At 40.0% G+C, this 22,744-nt stretch overlaps 2 protein-coding genes across 8 annotated transcripts in view; one reads left to right on the top strand and one right to left on the bottom strand.

Moving 5' to 3' along the window:
* Positions 1 to 987: 987 nt before the first annotated feature.
* Positions 988 to 15,559, bottom strand: LOC121673352 (krev interaction trapped protein 1). 4 transcript variants are annotated; one of them, XM_042046600.1, is made up of 14 exons: positions 14,892 to 15,559; positions 14,295 to 14,541; positions 13,422 to 13,543; positions 12,982 to 13,141; positions 11,826 to 11,918; positions 10,758 to 10,887; positions 8,449 to 8,692; positions 8,047 to 8,162; positions 7,472 to 7,615; positions 6,254 to 6,410; positions 5,863 to 5,970; positions 4,051 to 4,207; positions 1,794 to 1,945; positions 988 to 1,188 (listed from the first exon to the last, which is right to left on the bottom strand). In XM_042046600.1, exons 3-14 carry the CDS (start codon positions 13,521 to 13,523, stop codon positions 1,018 to 1,020), a joined length of 1,734 nt encoding a protein of 577 aa, XP_041902534.1. In that variant the 5' UTR covers positions 13,524 to 13,543; positions 14,295 to 14,541; positions 14,892 to 15,559; the 3' UTR covers positions 988 to 1,017. The 4 variants fall into 4 exon arrangements, with proteins under 4 accessions (XP_041902534.1, XP_041902533.1, XP_041902535.1 ...); XM_042046599.1 differs by having other exon boundaries at positions 14,333 to 14,541; XM_042046601.1 differs by having other exon boundaries at positions 14,469 to 14,541.
* Positions 15,560 to 15,985: 426 nt separating this feature from the next.
* Positions 15,986 to 22,744, top strand: part of LOC121673351 (ankyrin repeat and IBR domain-containing protein 1) — an 89,519-nt gene continuing 82,760 nt past the window's right edge. For 2 of the 4 annotated variants that reach the window (XM_042046596.1, XM_042046592.1), the window contains exon 1: positions 15,987 to 16,183. The gene's annotated coding sequence lies outside the window, so the exon portion shown is untranslated. Of the gene's footprint in view, positions 16,184 to 16,407; positions 16,431 to 22,744 lie in introns of those variants that run through there. The other 2 variants (XM_042046595.1, XM_042046594.1) reach the window with 2 other exon arrangements.

Here is a 22,744-nt window from a genome sequence, read left to right as displayed (position 1 = left end):
CAAATGGCTTTTTATCTAGCCCAAACTATCTTTGCAGGTAGTCCTGTCTGTAGAGCCAAACACTTCCATGGAGCAGGATGAACTTTGAACCACAGTACTGATATGCCTCAGTGTGGAGAGGAGCATCACCCTGCAGCTGCTGGGAGTCAGCAGGGAGTAGTTTCATACAAAACTCAGCTGCACTGAACTGCACACTCGTGTGGGTGGGCAGTCCCACTTAAACCCCGTTCTCCTTATGCTCCATCTACCGGCTGTGTAACTGCAGGACAATACACAAAAAAACCGCCAAGCCAAGACAGCTCACTTGACACTGTGAGTAAGAGAAGCTGAAAAGCATAGCACCATTCCAGAATAGCACAGCTGCTGTTCCATGAATGAAGTGAGGTGGAGATGGCAGGGGGCGAAGGTGCACACAGTAGAGAACTGGAATCTTCATGGGCTCAGATGCTTCTGTAGAAGCGTACGTGGGAAGAACAAGCCATCCCAAAATAGCTAAGCTACTGTTGTGCTGGCATGCAGAGAGAAGGGGAGAGAAAAATACCATCTGGCTGAGCCCTACTAGTGCTATGCTTTTGACCAATTTAGTACAGCAGTTCTCCTACAAATGACAGAAACTATATTGCTACATGGTCTGTCCAAAGAAGGAAAGTCAATCCCAGACACTGGTCTAACCGCCACAGTAAGATGTTTCTTCAGCATTGCTCAAAGCCTCAGTCCCTGTCAGAATCCTTCAAGTGAATACTGTTGTTCATTGTGGTATTACTGTATCTCAGGTCAGATTTTACACACTCCAGAACCTCCATCCCTCTAAGACTGTAATAATTAAGATTAATACATTTTCACACACGATGTCTGACTTCTATTAATGCTGCAAGGGTTACATGATTACTCTGAACTACAGCTCAGTGATGGAGAAAACCAACAAATGTATCATACTTAAAGACTGAGAGTTCCATAGTAAGTGCTATCTAAAAATACTTAATCTAACCCAGAATTTTAAGTTTTAAACACAAATACTTACTTTAGAAAGCCCTGTTTATGTTTCTTGCTCTCATAATTTCCATAGACTATTTGCAGAAGCAGACTTGCCAGTGTAATCAGCTTTGCATCAGGTGATGTATAAAAACCTTTCAGTAAATTATATCTGGCCTCATCAAAAAGTATAAGAATAGCCAACGGATCCTCAATCTGTTAACAAGATGTAAATAATATTATTTCTTTGTAAAAAGGAAAATGAGCTTAGAAACTATAAATACAATTTCTCACTGATTCAGAGACAGAAGACAAAGGTCTGATCCTGACTGAACTGTACATTTTAGTGGTACTTTGTAATAGAAAAAATGACATATTTTCATTAACAACACTTACTTCAACACTTCACTGATCTAATACACAAATGAAAGGCAACTAGCACACCATGCCCAATCAAAAAGTTCCCAGAAATACTGATATCTGTGGATTTTTCCCCCATGAATTCATTTTGAATAATATGTTTGAATAATCCCATTGAAATCGAGCAATTGAATAACTGAAAAACAACAGCACAAGGAAGAAAATCAGGCAGGTTGTTTTTTGCTGTATGACAGACAGAGACTGACACACAGAGACATTGGATAAACCCAACTGAGAGGGTGAGAAAGAGAGAGAGAACAAAGAGATGGCAGGAAGGCACAGAAAAGGAGATGTCAGGTTTAAATAAGTTTGGAAATTACTACAGTTACTATACACACTGAGCGTTGACCGTCAAAGTGTTCTGAGTCTGACCATGATTTCATCCACTTCCAAGTGCTGACCTTTTTTTCTATTTCCAGTGGAAGTCTCACATCCCTTCTCAGGAAAAGCTGTGAAGTTTCCCTTTGAGGATCCAAGTTTGTCAATTCAGTGAATATTTCAGGCCAGTCTCGAATATGCTGCAAAGGCTTGTGATATGGCTTCAGCTGGAGACCTGAAAAATAACAGGGTTTGTTTCTAAATACACAAACGGAATAACCCCATATACACACACACATACACATAAATGATTAAATGCTGCACCAAACCTAGAGTATCTGAAATTGAGGACTCATTACCAGACATTTTCCCTATGTTTTCTAAACTGCTATATAGAAAAGGTTTTGAAAATATGGATTTATTGACAAAACTCTTAGCATCAATTCACTAAATGTAATAGTGTTGAAACTTCATTATTTTCAGTTTCTCAGGAGTGAAGCGGTATTTAAAAATTTATTGGAGTACCAAGACTGACCTTAAAAACACAATAATAATGCATGAGAGACTGTTGTCTCTATTATTACAGCAGAAATACAAAGTCCAATGATCTTATTTCTGACACAAAAATACACATACAACTTATCTTATAAATGTATTTCAGTTTTTTGTACATACATAAAAACCATAAACTTTTCAGAACATTCTTCTTTTTAATCTGTAAATGTCTTGATTCTAAACAGGCTAAAGTCAATCATTGTTTCATGTTCTCTTGTGTATATGAGAGCTGAGAAATTAATACAGAGCTTTCAACTACAGTCCTACTACGTACTAGAGTCTGTACCTTTGGCTCACTCACTCACTCTACCTGTCCTTGGATAATTGCTTAGCTTTTTCTAGGAGTGAGGTTCTAGGAGGCTGTATCTGCCTCATCCTCACTGCTCTGGCTTTCACACTGTGGCATTTCACATTACATGAAAACCTTAAATAGATATGTTCACTGAGAACAATCTGTTCATTTAACTTATCCATTTCACATTCTAACACAGAAAAGCATCATGTGTCCTACAAGCAGGAATCTCACAGTCCTTACAGCTGTACACAAACTGCAACATACTTCATAATGAAACTTGTCCACCAGTTGTTTGAAGCCATAAATCAGGATCTCATTTTCAAATCTAGGCTAAATACCTAGAGAATTACTCGCTTTTACACAACCAATGTATCAGTGAGCTCTTCCCCTCAAATGCAAGGGTAATACCTCAATGATTCTATGAAAACATCACATACGTATTTAGAAAAGGCGAACACAGCAAGACTTTAACCCTCAAACACTTCCTTTTCTTCACATTAACATCTATGTTTAGTTGAGGGTTACAGCAGTCATGTGGCATACAGCAAAGTAAAAAGGCAAATGGCATGAGTCCAGAAGAAAAAGATTAAAGAAGAATGAACAAAACATTTCCTGCAACATTTAGAGCTATTTTTTTTAAAAAAAAGTAACAATGCCACTGGAGTGGAGCATTGGCAACAGTAAATAAAGTTTTAAATGCAAGACTTCTGTGTTAATGACACAGTCAACACAGTATCCTACCAGACCTCAATTGAGCTTTGTAATCCACAATGTGTCCCATAGCTATCATCTTGCAGTAGTACTGCTGACCACATTATCTGAAAAAACCCAACTGCTCTCATTGACTCTTTTCGGCTTCTATTTATCTTTTGCTCTATATCTCAAATAAAAATTATAATATCTTTTTTATTTAGACCAGAAATACAAAAAAATACCACAAATATAAACATGACATTTTACATCAGAATTTTCTCCCATCAAATATATCTGAAAACTTGTTTATCAAAAATTATTTTGGTGTAAAACACAGGAAAAATCATATTAATAAAGGACCTAATGAAAAAACATTAATCATCTTACTTTAATTAGTAGTTTTAAAAAGACTAAACATGGTAAAAACAACTACATGCATCCAAATTCAGATACTCTGGGAAGAAAAATACATATAAAACCAGGATAAGCTACTAGTAAGGCCTATGATAGCCAAGGTGCCCTGTAACAGAAAGGCAACCTGGAACAGCCTCATCTTCCTGGATGAAATACATGATAGGTACCAGAGTGATACAGTCAGACCTACTGAGGGTATCCAAAGTAAAAGTTAAAACAGAGAAGCTCTCCACGGCTCTGAAAGCAGTTTGGAGACATCAGGCTGTAAAGCCTGTCAGAGAGCATGTTTCCTACTCTCCTAAGACAGCATTACTTTTTCCTAAAGGCAAGCAGAAATAAACTATTATAAACCCTCAGCTATAACCATTGTCCTTTTTACTTACTGAGGTTCTCAGAACAGATCCAGATAGTGAAGTACTGCTGAGTTTCTTGAGACAAGCGCATGCCCTCCATTATTTGCTGGACAGTTGTGTTGTTTCCATGTTTCAGTTCGACAGAGCGATACGACCCATCCATACGATAAATCCGTGCCTTTTCATACTACAGAAAAATGGGAACATATTAAACAAACAATTTGTTAAAATCCTCTCTGTTGGTGCTTCTAGAGAGGAAAGCAGTTTTACCATAATTCAACAACATCTATAATGTTGGGAAAAAGAACACTGCACAACTCCTGCATTTTTATTATTTACCAAATCTGCTTGTTTTGCGTCCTGTGCAAGTTCTTATACTGTGCAGTTTACAACAGTAACTCCAAGAAAGATCTTGCTGGTATTTTGAGGACTTCTGTTGAACTCAAAGGCAAGTAGGTATTTAAAACCTCTCCAAGGGATCTGGGCTCAGCATATCCCAAAATGTTCACCTTGCTATTACTGGCAGGTTATGAATTTTTCCCCTCTGTACTAAAAAGACTCGTTTCTAGAGGGAAGCACCACTCTTTACTCAGAACCCACTACAAAAAGAATATAATCTCACTGAATCTTACAGTGCTCCTGTACTACAATCTAAATAAATCTATTAAATAATAAATCATTTCCCCCTTCAGAACCCCCATAGCTTTCACTGAATTGCATGTGAGCCCACAGTATGCCTTCTGAAAGAAATACATAAACATAAATCAGGTGCTTAGAGCACATATACACAAGTCATAAATCAATAAAATGTTCTGTTTTCATTTCTGTAACAGGTTAGATGTTTCAGCTGCTTGAATAAAAACATTTCAGGAATTTGTTATTTCCCTTCCTCAAATCTACTAAGTCATCAAGAATGAAGTTCCTAAAAACTTTTGGAAAAAAAAGATGGATGCCTTGGACAACTGACTAAAAATGTGGTCTATTTTTGTTGCAGTAGTTACTATCATTCCTACTGTAGTAATCTATAAGGGGAGTTTATTTATTGTATTGATTAAATAGTAATAAATAACAACACAGTATCATGCACTACACTCTGAAATCTACTTAAAACGTGTGCATTAGTCTTTAGAGCCATTAGACACACACACCTTCATGTGATCTACTGCATAATAGGATCCCTAAAATCAAGGTCAGTTCCTTTCTTAATTATTTTGGAAGATTATTCATGCAGACTGAAATGAAGAAAATTTAAAACATCTTGAAAAACTGGCAGGTTTAGTACCACCTACTTACAGAAATACAGGTTGCATCTGAAGTCAAAGAAAAAAAACAAGTGGGTTTATATCATTTGTCTAATTTTAAATCTACTTCAGGATGAGAGGAATTGCATTGTAAATTTTGTTTCCTATCTTGGCTAAATCTCCTCTGGCTGCCAAGGAAGCATACACTGACTAACTGATGAAAAGCCTATTTCATAGAAGCCTACATTTAAGCAGCTGAATGCTCCTGTTTATCAACATATAAGATGACAATGCATAAAGAAAGCTGATGGTCGCATGATAAAAAATGGACATAAAATCAGTAGCTGATGTGATGCTCCTACAAATAAATTGGAGTATCATGTTTACATGTCTTACATGTACTTCTGAGCCATGAAACAGAACAAAAACATTTAAAGAGACAAAATGTCAGTTTGCCAATATTTACACTAATTTCAATTAGTGTAAATGCAATTCCTCTCACTGCAATTTCCAGTAACAGCTAAAAGCGACCCTAGCTCTTCTACAAGACTAAGTGCAAATTAAATATAAACTTTACACAATTTAGAAAAGAAACTCATACAGGTTTATTTATGGCTTCCTTCAGTAGTTTTGCAGCTTCTTCCCACTCATTTTGTTTGTTCTCTTCACAGACATTCAGTGGAGATCTTCCTTGTTGATCAGTAATGTGCTACAAACAAAGATAAACACTGATTCTACATTGATTTTGCTGCAGACAGGTAAACATTTAACACATTTTTGAGATAATTAAATTCCTTGGTACCAGAGTTCAAACATTTAATTGGTACATAATGGGAAAAGTAGAGGTAAGGAAAAATATTTAACAATTTTTTATTAATCTCTTAACAAGATAGTTGTGTTTATACATTGTGATCCGGACACAAAAATACTTCTCATGCACAAGCTAGAAACTGTTGCTAGAACTGCTATTTCTATATACAAACAGAACTTACTCTGTCAATTTCAGGATGATTTAGTAGAATTTGTACTATTTCAGCATGCCCACCTCCAGCGGCAAAATGAAGAGGAGAGCTAAGTTGACCATTCAAAAGATTTGGATTGCATTTCCCTTTCTCCAACAGCATTCGAGTGGCTTCAACTTTTCCATACCTGCAGATGTGTTTAAGTCAGAACAGACACAGCAAATATAAAATAATTTTTTGCAGCTAGCTCTAATTATGAAAAAGTGGTTTTTTCCACACCAAAGAATTTTTAGCTTTCACATTACACCAGATACAATAGAACATAACTAAGCTTGTAGAAATTAATATCAGTTCTACACTTCTTTGGTAATCACTGGTCTAGTAACCATTGATTGGATTCCTTATAGACAAAGTGAACCTTGCTTTAAACTAGCTAAGTTTGGGTAGTTGTAGCAATTCAGTCATGGCAGAACAGAATCCAGCTTTGTCCGGAAAAAATAATCAGTGTGAGAATCAGAGTTCAGCTTCTGATTGTCATGCAGATGGATCCTGAGATTCTTAATGCCCACGCTTATAACTGGTAACTCTTGTGTATACTTGTGTTATAAAGTATTTACAAACTTTCTGACAAACACTAAAAAGCAAGTAAGATCGTGGGTTTTTTATAACCTAGCTTGATTTCCATGTTATTCATATCATCAGACATACTGACCATTATATATACAAAAAACTAACTTCCATAAAGATAAAACAAAAGCATTTTTATGACTGAGGAAAGCTTTCAAGCAGTTACAGATTAAGTCAGAGTTATAGTCAGACACGCTGACCTCTGTAAATCACCCAGTCCAGCTTCCCACTCAGAGCTTGACCAGCACCAAAACATGCTCGGCTCAGCTACTGCTGTGCTGTAAAACTGCTCACAGGCTTTAGCCAATGAAGACTCTGAAAGTTACCAGGCTAAAGTAGACCCAGTGCCTCCCATAGGAATTAGAATAAATATCAGGAGCGATACAAGAGGCAATAGGTAAGTGATGACATGATCTCCACAACTGGTCTCCCCCATTCAAATTAAAATTATCTCAAAACCTTCAGAAGATTAACACTAACATATATTATAATCAAAGCATAAAAAATCTAGAGGGGTTTTTTTATTTCTTCTTTTTGAGGCTGATAAATTACATAAATGACAGTGGTAAAGAATCATGACAGCTAGAATGCACTTGATTGGCAAAACTATCCTTGACTCACCAGCATGCATAATGGATTGGTGCCCAGTGGTCACTATCCAACTGATTAACAGAAAACTTTTTATCCAGAAGGTGGCTTAGTAAATCAGAGTCACCTTCACAAGCACTGCGGTGAAGAGGGAAATCATCTACCCACTGGTGCTCCCTATGAATTAAAAGGGGAAACAGGAAAAACACCATTCAGAAATATTACAATTGTTGAGAACATCAACTTTTTAAAAATTACTAACATAGCACTAACCACAGATCTACATGAAGACTAAAAGAGAAGTTCATGCAGCTAAAATGTGCCAGTACTCATACAAATAGTTTTTTTGTCATGCAGTAATCAAGCCACAGCTGTATTTACTACAATAAGAAATGCTTCTCTAATTTTTATAATTTACACCTTTCTTGATTCATCCTTTAACTATTGTGTTTCAATACTTAAGAGGCTTCAAAAAGAATTTCATTTAAAATATGTATTTATACAGAGAAGCCTAAAGTAATAGGAATCTCATTCTAAGTCTACCAAGCACTACTGTAATAAAACAAAACAAAATTATCCAATAATTAAAAAGGAATGTAACATAATACTTGTCCTCTGTGACACTGCTCATGCTACGTTGCCACTTTTCTCTTTTAGGAATCTGAATCTTTGAATAGTCTGGGGCTCCAAGGCCAAAGTATGGATTTATTACCACCTTGTCAACCTGTGAAGACATAATTTAAACACAACTGAAAAAATATCTTACTGAGATTTGGCTACACAATCCCCCATCCAGGTTGGGTATTCTCTTGAAACCAAAGTTAGGATTGGTAACATTTTATAAGGAAAGAGAGTTATGATCAAATATGAGGATTTGAAAAACTAGTGCACACTTACTGCTAAATAAACAACTCTGATGTGAGCACACACTCATATCAAATAAATGAGTGAACTTTAAAATGAAAATGTATTCATGTTTCACAAATATAAAATGAAAATATAGTTCTTACCCTATTGGTGTACTGAAGGTCAGATCCAAACAAAGGATTATAGATACACATATCTGCTTTCTCCAATGCCAGCATTTTACTCTTTATTTCCAGGGCAGTATAACCCATGTGTAACGAGCTCTCTGTTTGACCAGGTTCTATAGCATAGGCAGGGTTTATCACATTTGTTTTAATTCTCTCAAGAGGAGATGGTCTGAATAAAGCTGGGATGGAGTGAGACTGGGTGTGCCGTTCATCCAACCACCTGCAGGAGAGAATGGGCAAGTAACTAATTTTCAGGTAGAAAAGGATTATTTTGGTCATGCCATTTTTTTCTTTGATTAAGGATTGCATATATGATAATCCCACATTTGAAATAAAAAAAAGAATTATAAGGTGGACAGCCAATTTTATAAGACTAAATTCCTCCCTGAATGTGAAATTTGTTAACCACACTCAGTTAAACAGTCGTATTTGCTCAATTTCCTGTCTCAAACTCTCAAAGAAAAGGAAATCATACACTAAGAGTAACACTGGTTATAACCAAAAAACCACACCAACATGTCACCATTTCATGTATTTTATTAATATTACTACTCTGAACAAATTTTGGAACTTAAAGCAGTTTTTTTAAGGGTGAGTTTCAATATCTGTACTGACTTAAGCCTTCCAACTCACATGTTTCATTGGGGAAAGACAGGAGAAGGCAAAAAACCAGAAGGTCCAGTTTCCAAACTGCTAAGTCTCTTTCACATAGGCTACCACCTGCCTTTTTAGAAAGCTGTGCTGACATTTATTCTCTTCTCAGTGCACTGCTACTGACAGTATTGAAGAGCTTTAGAGCTCTCTTATTCTGTGCTACTGAGGGAAGTCAGTACTGTACACCTGCTGCATTTTTTCCTCAGGACAAGTTGTTCATCTCAAGTTTTGAACAAATACATTTTTACCAAATTGTTAAATTGTTTAAGTGTTAAATTAAGTGGTGCATTAAAGTTCTGAAGCCAGGATTGTATTTAGGTTTCTGCACATGCTTTCTCACAACCTTGAGGTAAAAAGGTGCTTTGCTGAAATACAATAAATTCTGTTTAGTGATTGAGCCTGGACATATAGAAGAAAGAGAAGTACATCCTTTGGACATCCACTGACAGACCACTTGAATCTTGTCTGTCCCAGAAACATACGTATGGATGGCAGAAGGTAACCTGCAGTTCAGTGCATATGCTTAGGCCTATTTTTAAGTCCTAGGTCCAAGCTGTAATGTCCTGCAAAAGCGGCATTCCCTTCACTTACTCATGGTCCTGGCAGAAAGAACAGTAAAATCATAGTCATTGTGCTATAAACACCTTCTAAGGTATTTTCAGGCATTTTCTCTAAAGATTTGGTAGATAAATTAGTTATGGCAGTTTGAATCTTTGAGAAGTATTGTTTCAGATTATGTACATAGAGAACAAAAAATATAAACTATTTTCTATTATACCTCCAAGGCTTCCTGTGAGGCTTGAAACACTTCTAAGCAGAACTTAGAGCCTGAAGGCATTCAGTAAGCAGCAAATAAATGTAACTGCTATGATGGTATATATGGAAATACTACAACTCTGTTAATAAACTGTAAAAACTCTACACACAGAACCTTTTAGGTAATAGCCTGTAACATGATTTTTTACATTAGCCAGAAGTTTCACCTAACTTTATTACTGCAAGTAAGTTCATACATAAGTGTGTCTGGTATTTCTAGGTTAAGGGTACTTTAAAAAAAAAAAAAAAAGAAAAAAACCACCAAAACAATAAAAACCCTGAAAACCCTGTTCATGTACTCAAATTTCAAAATACTATAAATCTGGCTAAAACAACTAATCACCTTTCTGAAAGTTAACTCCCTACTGCAAATAAATTTGTGTGTCGGGGTAAGATGCACTCCCCTTCTACAGGGAGATTTAATTTAAATGCAAATCTTAATGGTATACAATTACAAGATATTTTTACTACACTCTGGCAAATGCTCTTACAGATGACAATTATGTCATTTACAGAAGATTAAATATTATGATTTTACAAAACATTCACTGTGAGCATGAACTTCCAAAATGCTACTTGATTTAGATAAACACACCACTCTTGAGTTTGCAAAAAAGACTTTTAGAAATATGTTGTCAAGGTTTCAATTTCTGATAAACGTGAAGAAAATACCATGACGATTTCCTTCTTAACCACAAGAATGCTATAAAAATATGCACTACATTGACAAATTATCTTTTTTATATACATTTATATTTTGATATAAAATATCAAACTTTTCATTTTAATGTATTTTTACTGATGGTGTCTCTTACTTATCCAAGGCAATTAACATTTTTGCAGTAAGCGTAGCAAAATGTGTGCTGGATTCACTGCAGACTCTCATGATGTCTTGTAAACAGTAGAACACAGGGCATCCAGGACTGTATGTATATTTTGTATTATCTAAAAAGGAAACATACTCTGAAGACACATCAGTGAGAAGAATCTTACTTTCCCTTCTACATCTTTTGTAGTTATGCATCCCTAATTAAGACTATACTCTAACTTTAGACTAGAGTGACTTAATTTTCTCCAAATAATAATTGATAGCCATTGCATACAATCCTTACATAGCAATTCACAATCCAACAGGTTAGCCTTAAAACCCCTAAGTATTCTGTCACTATTCCTCAAATGAGGAAATGAGGAATAAATGTTAAATGCATACTGTTACCAGAAAAAAAGGAAGATGACCCAGGACTAGGAGGGGTATGTATTGTTACTGTTAACTCCACAATGGTATCTATTTGATAGTTTTTAGCAAGTCCTATAACTAAGGCAAAAATGAAGAAGTTTCCCCAACAGCACACAGACACTTTACTTCAATATTTTTAAAAATACTTTCCTGACAAGTAATTTACTTTGCTTTCTAAAGACTTTATTTACTGTTTAGAGACTTACTAAGCATTCTGAGTAGAGAACATTAACCTGAGTAGCATGTCTTACAGTTGCATTCAGCAAATTCTACACAAGTTAAGGCCTGTGTTTTGAAATATAACCAAGGGCACAAATACTGCTTAAACCAGAAGTGTGTTATTGTTACAAAAACAAAGGCAATACATTAAACCAAAGGTCTCTTCCTTGATTTTAAGTAACTTCTTCAAAGTTTAAAATATTCAGTGAGTTTTGCACCTGACTGCAACTTTTAATGTTTAAATACAGAAAAATCCATATATATTAAAATATATTGTATAAATATATCATATACATATAATTATACATATATTCATATATCAACGAGACAGCTATATACAACTTAAACACATCATATAAAAAAATAAACCCTCAAATGAACCTCTGTTAAAATGGGTGCAGCTTTCGCAAATCATGCTCAATGTTACCTTTCACAACAGTTGGAACAATGTAAAGAGATGCCTCTTGGCCTGCCTTCTCTCCATCTAGAGGAAACTTCTTCATTAACACTACACGCTTTCCTAGCACAGTATTTAAAAACAAAAAACAAACCACAAAACAATTAATTAGTAATTGAAACAAAGAAAACAATCCAGAGTTGGCCATGTGAAAGCTTACCAGACTCAATCTTCCTAATTTCTAGGAAAAAAATATAATCTAAAACAAGCGAAGAAAATATAAATACATATGAAAAACTAAAGAACATAAATATATATATATCCATTAACATGAAAAAATGACATGACTGTAGTCCTTTTTAACTTTTGTGACCTCAGCTGCATGTTTTAGCAGTGTACAAACTGAGCTGGGCATGTTAATGCTTGGGCCATCTGAGTGAGTCAAATTAAAACTCTCCAAACTATGTAAGGAACAGAGTTTTTGCTTTTACAAGGTATTCCTCCATGTGTATTAATTCTGTTATTCTCTGCATAACAAGCTTTGTTAAGTTCACTCAGCTGCAGTTATTGCCACCTGCAACATTTTACCCTGTAAACAACAGAGATGAAGTACACAGCAAAGACCAGAAGTCCTTCAGTCATTATACTTTATACCAATCTGGAAATGTAATAGGGAGGCTAAAACAAATTTGTCAGCACAAGTGTGAGGTTCTTTGCTAGATCAGCTATGTAACAAGGCAAAAAAAAAGGTACTCATCAAATTCCATCTCTAAGTGATACAGTTATGCCAGAAATACTTTCATACAGATACTGTCTTCTGAACAACTGACTTTAGAATCTATCAGTTCTCTAGCTCAAGTCAAGTTTTAGCTGAAGTTATGGATACAAAAGCCACTTTGATCTGGTTTACTGGAAGTTTAGGTATAAATCTAAACTTGAGGGGAAGAAGCAGCACAAAGATTCATTTATTAAAAATCTTTTAGTAAGCATTTTATATTGGATGGTAAAGAGAAATAAAGGTAAATTAAAGGTTTTAGCTGCACAGTTGGCTCAGTTTTTTTTGATGAACCTCAAAACATACCTTTTTTTTAATACTAATTTCATGCTTGTGCACAACCTTGCCATGCCAATTAAAAAACCATTTTTATGGTGCTATCAACAGTATATTAGATTAAAATGTTTTTACCTTTAATACCCTGATTGGCTGGTGAAATTGGTTTGGTGGCTTCTAGTACATAATCCAGGATGCTCTGGGTTATCTCAGTGCCTCCTTGAAGTTTAGTTTCCAGCAAAACTTTCTTTCTTTTTTTCTTTTGGCCTTCAATGGGAACTTCAAGCAGCAAAATCTTTCAAACAATAATGAGACCAAAGGAGTTTAAGTACAGCCGAAAACAGCACAGAACTTTAAAAAAATACTATTATTATTATTTATTATGCTACTGTAAAAGTAGTAACAAAATTCAAGTACTAAATGTTGAGGAGCAGGATGGTGAAGTCAGAATGACCTCTGTAGCAGGTTAAAGAGTAAAAAACAAGGCTACATTCTCTTCTGTTATATTATTACATATTTACTATATTATTTAAAAAGCCAAACAACTAAGACATAAAGAAAAGAAATAGTTTTACTTCATAGGATTTAGCTCGATATTCACGAGAATTGAGGCTAGCAGTATTTTTTGGACGAATCACAGCAACATATGCATCTCCAATGTTTTCCGGGTTTCCCATCTCTCCTTCTTACTTTATCACTGGAAATAATGAATAAACAGGAAGAAGAGGTTCAGGTGAAAAAAACATCCAACAGCACAGTAAACTTCAGGATGCAGTGCTCATATCCACTGATGCTTTGCATTATTCATTTATTGTTCTTTAGCTGGAGAAATGCCAATGGCTGATATAATTCTGCTTCCTTTTCATGAAAGGGGAAAATAGCACATCATATAGATTTGATACAAATAAGCTTGCTCTCTAACCCAACTTTAAAATAAAAGCAATGTATTTTTTTTCCACTTTGTAACTGTCTTCCCCATTTTGCAAGCCAGACAAAAGGCCAAAGAAATTTAAAACTCTGGAAAAGATATGAAATTGATAAAGAAAGCCATTTCAAAGTGACAAACACTGTAATTTATAAAACATGCTGTAACAGGTACTGCACTTCTATGAATTCCACATGGATTTCAAGAAAATACCCGATTTTCATCTCCCCCCTGCAAAGTAGAACACAGTCTTGCCTACAGCCAAGTAACAAAGCTGATAAAAATAAACTATAATATGGATTAATTTGCTTAGTTTTATTTCAGTGGGGCTGCAAACTGGTGCACAATTCATTCAAACAGAGCTTCTGAAAGGAATATATCTTTAGTTTCTGAAAAAAGTGGATAGAGGCTTTTAGATTTAAGAAAAAGCTTTGCTTGCCCTTCTGTTTAAACCAAGGTGACAATTCCTGTAATCACAAAATTGTATGGAAATTATATGGAAAACTTCCTAAAGCTAAATTACTTCATATATCAGCTTCCAGAAAGAAGGTTATGTCTGACCATTTCCACCTTCCAGCTGATCATTTTCTTCATCTGCAAATGAACACTCTTTCATTCCATAGCATCAGTAAGCACATGATATTTGCAGATTAATTCCTCCACAGATTTTAAATGTTAGTGTTTCTAGCTTCTCCACCTCTTCTAGAAGAAACAGAGGTCTTCAGATTCCTATGCCCTTAGTCCAGTATTTTTCCTGGGATCAAGACTACCTGAAAAGATATTGAAAAAACCTCAACATAAATAACAGCATGGACATTTTCACCATCAGTTAAGATAAATACAGTTAGAGGATTTAATGATGGTATGTGAACAGCAAAATATCTGAAGAGAAACAGCTAATGATTTACATTACGGTAGCATCTAGAAACATTAAATAGGCAATATGCTGACTTAGGAGAACTCATACTTTAGGACATTAAGAATTTTAAGAGGAAAAAGGAACAACCATCCCTTATGCACAGCTGGGAAAGGCCTGCTCCCTGCGTTTCCCTACACGTGTTTGGATACACAGGATCAGAGCCTTGTGTGGAGGGAATCTGCACTGGTAAGGCCGGGTCACCTGGATGACAGTTGGCGGGACAGGTGAATAAGCAGTGGGTCAACTCCCTCTGCCACTGCTCTGCACTAAATCCAGTGCAGAATGACCATGTCTGTGAAACCGACAGCGCTGAGACTTGCAATGTGACTCCAGAAAACAAAAACTGAGGGCGAAGAAGGGTGGGGCTGTAAGGACGTGACAATAAACACCATCAGCTTCAGAAGACACCACCACGAACTGATTCTGACCAAACCCAGGTGCTAACACCGCGGCCCCATTCCAAAGGCTGCCAGTCTAAGGCACACGCCTCACCCAGGCTTCTCCCAACGCCGCCGACCCTTCCCGCCTCCCGCAGGACTCGCCGGAACGAGGCAGAGGGCGGCTCCCGCCGGGACTCCCAGCCGCGCCACCCCCGCCAGGGAGGAAGGGAGGCCAGGGGCCTCGGAAGCCCCCGCAGCGCTGCCTCGCCTCGGCGTGGCCGGAGGACAACGGGCAGGAGGCGGCCCCGCGCCCCAGCATCTCCCACCCCGCACCGCCCAGCCGGGAAACGCCCCCGAACTTCCCCAGCCGCACCCAGGAGCCGGCGGGCACCGGCCCCCGAAGGGGCGCTCCCGCTAAATCCCCGCGGGGCGGGAACGGCTCCCCCGCTCTGAGGACCACCCCAGGGCCGGGGTGAGGGAGAGCGCTCCGTCCCCACTCGCTCCCTGCCTGCCTTGCCTTCCTCGGTGGCGCCTGCCGCCGCCTGCCCGCCGCATCCTCCCGCCGCGCCCGCCGCCCAGGCCCCGCGTCCCGGCCCGCTCCGCCCCGTCCCCGCCCCGCTCCCTCCCCCGGCGCGGTGGATCCGCTTCCCGTCGGAGCCCCGCGGGCCTTGGCCGCCGATGAGTTTCCGGGTCGGCGGCCTGAACTTGTGCTGCTGCCGCCGCCGGTTGTTGACCGCAGTCGGAGAAAGAAGGAGCGAGCCGGGGCTGCGGGCCGGGCCGGGAGCAGGAGGCGCGGCTGGCGGGTGGGGAGGAGGCGGAGCGGCCGTCCGGGCCCGCGGAGCGCTGCCGGCAGCAGCTGTCAGCGCTGCCGCCGCCGGCGAACAAAGGGGTAGCGAGCCGGCAGCAGCCGCAGCGCCGTGCCCACGCCGGCGGCCCCGGCGGGCTGAGTGACAGCCCCGGCTGCCCGCGGGGCTCCCACTGGAGCGGGCACTCCAGAGGGCGCCGTACCCGGAGTGGAGCGGGAGAGAGGAGCGGCCGCTGGGCACATGGAAGATCTGAGTGGCGGGCGCGGAGGCGCCGGGGAGGGCCGGGGAGAGCCCCTGTGAGGAGCCGGTGAGTGCCCGCGGCGCTGGGCGAGGTTCGGGCGGGGGCTGCGGGAGGGCACGACGAGGGGAACCCGGCCGCGGGCGAAGCCTGGAGGCTCCGCACATCGGGGCGTCGGCAGCGCCGCGCAACGCGGGGGGGCCGGGCCGGGAGGCGGCTCCGAGGGCGCCTCGGTGCCGTCGGCAGGCGAGGGGAGCGGAGAGGGGGAGGTGGGAGCAGCCGGAGTGCGGAGGTGAGCAAGCGGCAGGTTGCTGAGGTTAGTACGGCAGGGGGCTGCGGGGAAAGGGGATGCCGGGAGCCGCGGGCCGCCGGGCCGGGGAATAAGGGGGGAGAGAGGCCGCTTCTGGCCGGCGGAGGGCGGGGGGGCTCGGCCGGGAACTGGCCGTGGGGGGGCGATCGGTGGTAGCTGCCTGGGGCGGCCGGGACCGTCGCAAAGTTTGGAGCTGCCCGATGGCCTGGCTTCAGCCAGGTCCCGCCGCTGGGCTCATGCCCGCCTTGTTCGTAGTCGGGAAATGCTGCCTGGAAGGCAGAACGGGAAAAGTGTGAGTGGCCGGAGTGGGAGTGTGTGCTGCGGGGCGAGCTGTGACAGAGTGACCTGGCTTGGTGGCTCGGTAACGCCGTCAGAACAGCCCTTGAATGAAATTAAATGCTCGCGATCTCGGGGGTGTGGGTTTTGGTTTTTTTTTTCCCCCTCAGTGGAAAAAATTTAGTCTTGATACCGTAGCAGTTTTATGTAAGTAGTAGTATTCCTCTCCCAGACACGTCTAAGCACATACTGGAAATTGGGCAACTTTTAAAAATTAATCTTAATAATTCATGACTAGTTAGTCTACCTCTTATTTACAGTTCAAATAGTATGTAGAGGATATACAGAGTCACGAAAACCTGCTCGGCAGAGTAAAGCACTAATACTGCAGCTTAAATTGTTTGCATGGATCCCTCCATTATGACTAACCGTCCTTGATTGCACCTTCTTTGAGTGCGTTTCTGTGCTTACCAGTTCCAGAAATGGAATTTTAGTTGAAGACATAACATCAATAATGTGCTGTAATTTAAGTACATTCAGTAAAGCGAGAGACGGTTTTTGAGAGGATTTTGGCTGTAGAGGTTACCAATGAGAAGAGACTGTGTCTTTTTTACTCATATGGCTGTTTTATCCTTACTTTCATCAGTATGAAGTGTGGTGGATTAATTTCTCTTTAATCTCTCTTGCGTACAGAGGAAAATTACTCTTCTTCCTTGGGGGGAAAAAGGCTTTAGTCATAAGGAAATCAACAGCGTTTTTCAACTATTTAGAACACGTGACTTCTTTCATTAAGATGTCTACATAGAAGTGAATTGATAGAATTTATAGCAACTTTTTTCTTATCTTTCTTTTTTGTGGACATGGAAAGAGTAGGTGGTTGTCTTTACAAGTCACAGAAGAGGCTTCTGCAAACTTTAATTCCAAGTCTTTCTGTGGCCCAATACTCAGTCAATTCCTTCTTCAACGAATTTTACTTCAGTCCTTATTCAAAAGAATAAAATATTTTAATAATGCCGTCTATTATTCCTGAATTACAATATTACTATAAATCTACCAAAAGGCTAAACAATGTTGGTGGTGCTCTATAGTCATATATATGTATATGCATCAGCAGAGTATTATGAATTAAAATCAATTTAAAAAGAAAGAAAAATATTATGACAGTGGCACTATAATAATATCAATAGTCAACACCCAAAAGTTAGGCAAGTAAGTTTTGTGCAGTCTCTTTAATTTTCACTTGTGCCATACACATCTAGATAGGACTAGGTATGTACGTATGTAAGTACATGATGAGGCTTATTGGACAAAACATGGAATTTCCTGGACATAGTTACATATTGCATGTGAGTTTACATGTGTTTGTTATATGTTCCTATCTGGCCTACACACTTCAGAAAATTAAAGAAAACTAGGCATGTAAATATGAAAAGGAATGCCTTCTAAAGCTGTCAGCTTTTATTCAATGGAACAACTACAAATATGGTTTTAGAAAATGTCGTTATGTCTTTGTTCACTGTATAAAACCTTGTTAACGCTATAGTTGATTTATTCTGTCCTGAGCAGTTTATCACTCCTGGTCTGTGACATCTCTGCTGTGATTGCTTATCACTATGTTTCTTTTTGTTCCAGTAGTAGAGCTTTGTTTATTAATCATTAACTAGTTTGGCTAGCAGGTTTTGTGATGTTTTGGATTTTTTGTTTGATTTTTTTTTTTAAATTGTTTGTTTGTTTTTTGGGGTTTTTTTGTGTGTGTGTTGGAGGGATTTTTTTGTTTTTGTTTGTTTGGGGTTTTTGTTTGTTTTTGAGAGTTTTTGGTTTTTTGATTTATTTTTTCTGTTCAGATATCATGTAGTTACCGTTACCTGAGTAGTTCATTAACTTCACCTTGGAATCTGATAACTAGACATTGCTGTCTGCAGTTGTCACTGTTGAAGTTTTGTCAGCTTTGCTAAGGTGACTCATGCCAGTAAAAAAGAAAATTGTGAAGCTGGAGTTAACCAATATGTGTGCTGAAGCAGTTACGTTTCTAATCACATTACTGTGTTTGCATAATTGGTAATGATACGTAGCAAAGAGAGATCTGTTTTGCTTAAAGAGCAGCCCTGTGGAAATTCTGAAATGTTCAAAATGACATGGGAAATTCTGTTTTCGACATCATTATCATCAGGCAAGGCTTTTACTTCTTTCGCTTCCTCCTTCCAAAATACATACCACATACTTTTCCATGAAGCATTATAGAAATCACACTTATGTGTAAATTTTAGGGGGAAAGGTTATTTCATTCAAGATTATATTACATTTTACATTGAAAGTTCAAGCCAGAGAAGTCTACTTAATGTTTAACAACTACTGTTTTTCTTCATAACTGCTAAGTGTCTTCCAGAGTTATTGGAACCAGACAAATTAGTCTTTGCTTGTGACAGTGGAAGGCCAAGTGCAAGGTCCTCACCTGGGTCAGAGTAGCTCCTGGTATTGATACGGGCTGGGGGTGAAGGGATTAAGAGCAGCCCTGCCGAGAAGGGCTTGAGGGTACTTGTGGATGGAAAACTGGACATAAGCTTGCAATCTGCACTTGCAGCCCAGAAAGTCAGTTGTATCCTGGGCTGCATCAAAAGCAGCATGGCCAGCAGGGTGAGGGAGGGGATTCTGTCCCTCCACTCTGCTCTGGTGAGAGAGACCCCACCTGGAATGCTGCATCCAGCTCTGGGGCCCCTCAGTACAACACAGACATGAACCTGTTGGAGCGGGTCTGGAGGAGGGACACAAACACAGCACAGCTCTCCTGTGAAGAAAGGTCAAGAGAGTTGGGGTTGTTCACCCTGGAGAAGAAGGTTCCAAGGAGATGCTGTTGCAACCTTTCAGTATATAAAGGGAGCCCACAAGAAAGACTTTTTACTGGGGTCTGTTTTGACAGGATAAGAAACAAGAGTTTTTAACTATTTTAGATAAGGCAAGCACTTACTTTGACCTAAAGCTTATTTGTAGTATTGCTAATATCCTCGAATTTTCTTTAAGGGGTTCTGTTGCAGTTGCTCAAGAGAGATTTTCATTTGGTGGTTTTCCTTAGGTTTGTATTTTAAACTAGGTAAGTTCTGAACTCTGCTTGTTGGAGGATAATTGCAGCAAAAATATTGTAAAAGTTTGTAACTGGATTACTGGAGGGAAATAGGAGGGTCTCTTGGCTGAGTGCTTGGGATCCTTCCTAGCTCATGTGGCTTTATGGAGCAGCTGTGTGACAGTGTTGCAAAGAAAAGTTACTCTTGTAACTTTTCTTCTGCAATTGTGTACTGACAAGGGGACAAAATGAATCCTCTAAAAGCAAGTTTTGTATTTGTGCATAAACTTAAACCTAGAAATCAATGTTTGCACACAACCTTCAGTATAGTAACATTATTCTTTGACAATCACTTAGTGTAGTTTATATATTACATCGTGACAACTGAGGCACTATATTATTAACCCTGTATAAAATAGGTCTTATGTGCAGGCTTCTATGTTGGAGAAAATTTTATTAAATTTCTTGGGGATTTTCCCTATTTAAAGGAGTTTCCCAGTGGCTTGTGATTACCATTTTGACACATCTGAAGAACATGCAGTACACATGATATGGAAGATTCCTTATGCTCTCTCTGCCCTGCTGAGTGCAGTGACTTAAGGGATAAGGAGCGATGGTGACAAGTTCCTGCCCAGTGCAGCAGAGGTGTGTCTCCTCTGTGAGTGCCTTACCTTCCCAAATGCCCTCACATAATACTTAGGAGCCACTGCATGTGAAACCAAAAAGTAGCAAGGATGATGGTTCATCTAGCTTGGTGCTAAGTTTACCTATACCCTGCATCAAATCTGCTCCCACAAAGCAAAAAAGATGGATCCTTGTTGTAGGAGATTCCCGTCTGAAGGGAACAGAAGGCTCAAAGAGAAGGACCCACTTCCTGGGGAAGTCTCCTGCTTCCTTGAGGCCTGGCTTAAAGATGTGGAGAGAAAGTTTCCTAGCCTAGTATCCTAGTATGGCCCTCAGATTAATATCCATTATTGATTTTTTTTTTTTTTTTCCCAAGTAGGCAGCAATGAAGTTGTAACAAGTATGAGGGGAAGGAAGAGAAACTTCAAAGCCTTTGTTAAGGAATCAGGAGCACAAGTAGTGTGCTTCTCTATCCTTCCAGTTGCAGGGAATGATGAGGAAAAGAACAGGAAGAGCCAGCTGATGAATTCCTGGCTCCAAGCCTAGTGTCACTGGCAGAATTTTGGGGGGTTTAATCATGGGTTGGTTTACACCAGGCCTGCTGGCAACAAGACAGTGTACACCTATCAAAGGGAGAAAAGAATCTTTGCACAGGGGTTAGAACGGCTCATTAGAAAAGCTTTAAACTAGATTTGAAGGGGGAACCTGATAAAACCAGGCTCACTAGAGATAAGCCTGGGAGAAGCACACCCATGTTTGAGGGACAGTGTGCTAGTGATGTTCTTTGATCTTCCATTTCAGTGAAGACAGAAGATGGAGATCCATGTGGCAGCAAAGACCAGTGGTTATCCATGTGTTAGAAACCACAGAAGCATCTGAGGTTGGTCATACAGGAATTAGGACTTCTTCCCCAAAAAAGGTGGGGGTATAAGTAGCCTGACTGAAGTGCTTCTGCTCCGGTACACGCAGGACAGGCAAGAAACAGGAGGAGCTGGAAGCCATTGTGCAGCAGGAAAACTATGATATAATTGTCATTACGGAAACGTGGTCATTGTGTGATGACTCACAACTGGAGGGCTGCAGTGGATGACTGTAAACTCTTCAGCAGGGATAGGCAAGGAAGGAGAGGTGGTGGAATAGCCCTGTGTTTAAGGGAGCGTTTGGATTGTCTAGAGCTTAATTATGGTGCCAGTAGGGTTGTTCATGAATAAGAATCAGGGGTAGGACCAACAGTGCAGATATCCTGGTTGGATACACACTCTTACATCTAGCCAGGTTGCAGAAGCAGACAAAATATTCTCTGAGCAGCTGTGAGAAGTTTTACCATCATTAGCTCTTGTTCTCCTGGAGAACTTCAACTCACCAGATGTCTGCTGGAAATACAATGCAGTGGAGAGGAAACAGTCTAGAGGAAACAGTTCCCGGAGTGTCTGGAAGAGAACTTCCTGACACCATTGGCTAGTAAGCCAGCTAGGGAAGGTGCCCTGCTGGACTTACTGTTCACAAACAGAGAAGCACTTTGTGGGTGTTGCGATGATTGGGGGCTGTCTTGGGCACAGTGACTGTGAAATAAGAGTTTTCAATTCTTGCACAAGTAAGGAGGGACAGCAGAGTTGTTACCTTGGGCTTCTGGAGAGCAGACCGGCATATTGAGGAGACTGGTTGACAAACTTTTAGGAGGCATTCGTGAAAGGGAGAGAAGTCCAGGAAGGATAGACATTTTTGAAGAAGGAAATCCTAGAAGTGCAGAAGTGGGCTGTCCCCATGTGCCTAAAAAAGAGCTGTCAGGAAAGAAGACCAGCCTGACTGAACAGTGTTCTGGTTTGAAATCAGGAAAAATAGGAGAGCCTGTGGCCCCTCGAAGAAGGGGCCAGCAACTCAGGAGGACTACAAGGATATTGTGAGGTTATGCAGGGAGAAAATTAGAAGGGCCAATTAGAACTTAATCTGGCTACTGCTGTAAAAGTTGATAAAAAGTGTTTCTGTTAATACACCAGTAACAAAAGGAAGGCCTAGGAGAATCCCCATCCTTTATTGGATGAGAGGGCAAACAAGGCGACGAAAGATGAGGAAAGAAGCTGAGGTACTTAATGCCTTGTTTTCCTAAGTTTTTAATAGCATGACCAACTGTTCTCTGGGTACTGAGCCCCCTGAGCTGAAATAAAGAGATGAGGAGCAGAATGAAGGCCCTGTAATCCAAAGGGAAAGGGTCAGAGACCTTCTGACCACTGACACACTCACAAGTGTATGAGGCTGGGTGGCATCCACCCAAGGGTACTGATGGCGCTGGCAGAAGTGCTCACTGAGCCACTTTCCATCATTTACCAGCAATCCTGGTTAATGGTGGAGGTCCCAGGTGACT

Source organism: Corvus kubaryi, unplaced genomic scaffold (assembly GCF_017639235.1).
Source record: "Corvus kubaryi isolate FWS band 111438036 unplaced genomic scaffold, C.kubaryi_AGA036_p1.0 65363, whole genome shotgun sequence".
NCBI lineage: Eukaryota > Metazoa > Chordata > Aves > Passeriformes > Corvidae > Corvus > Corvus kubaryi.
The sequence above is the reverse complement of the archived record's forward strand: the minus strand, read 5'-3'. Positions and strand labels throughout refer to the sequence as shown.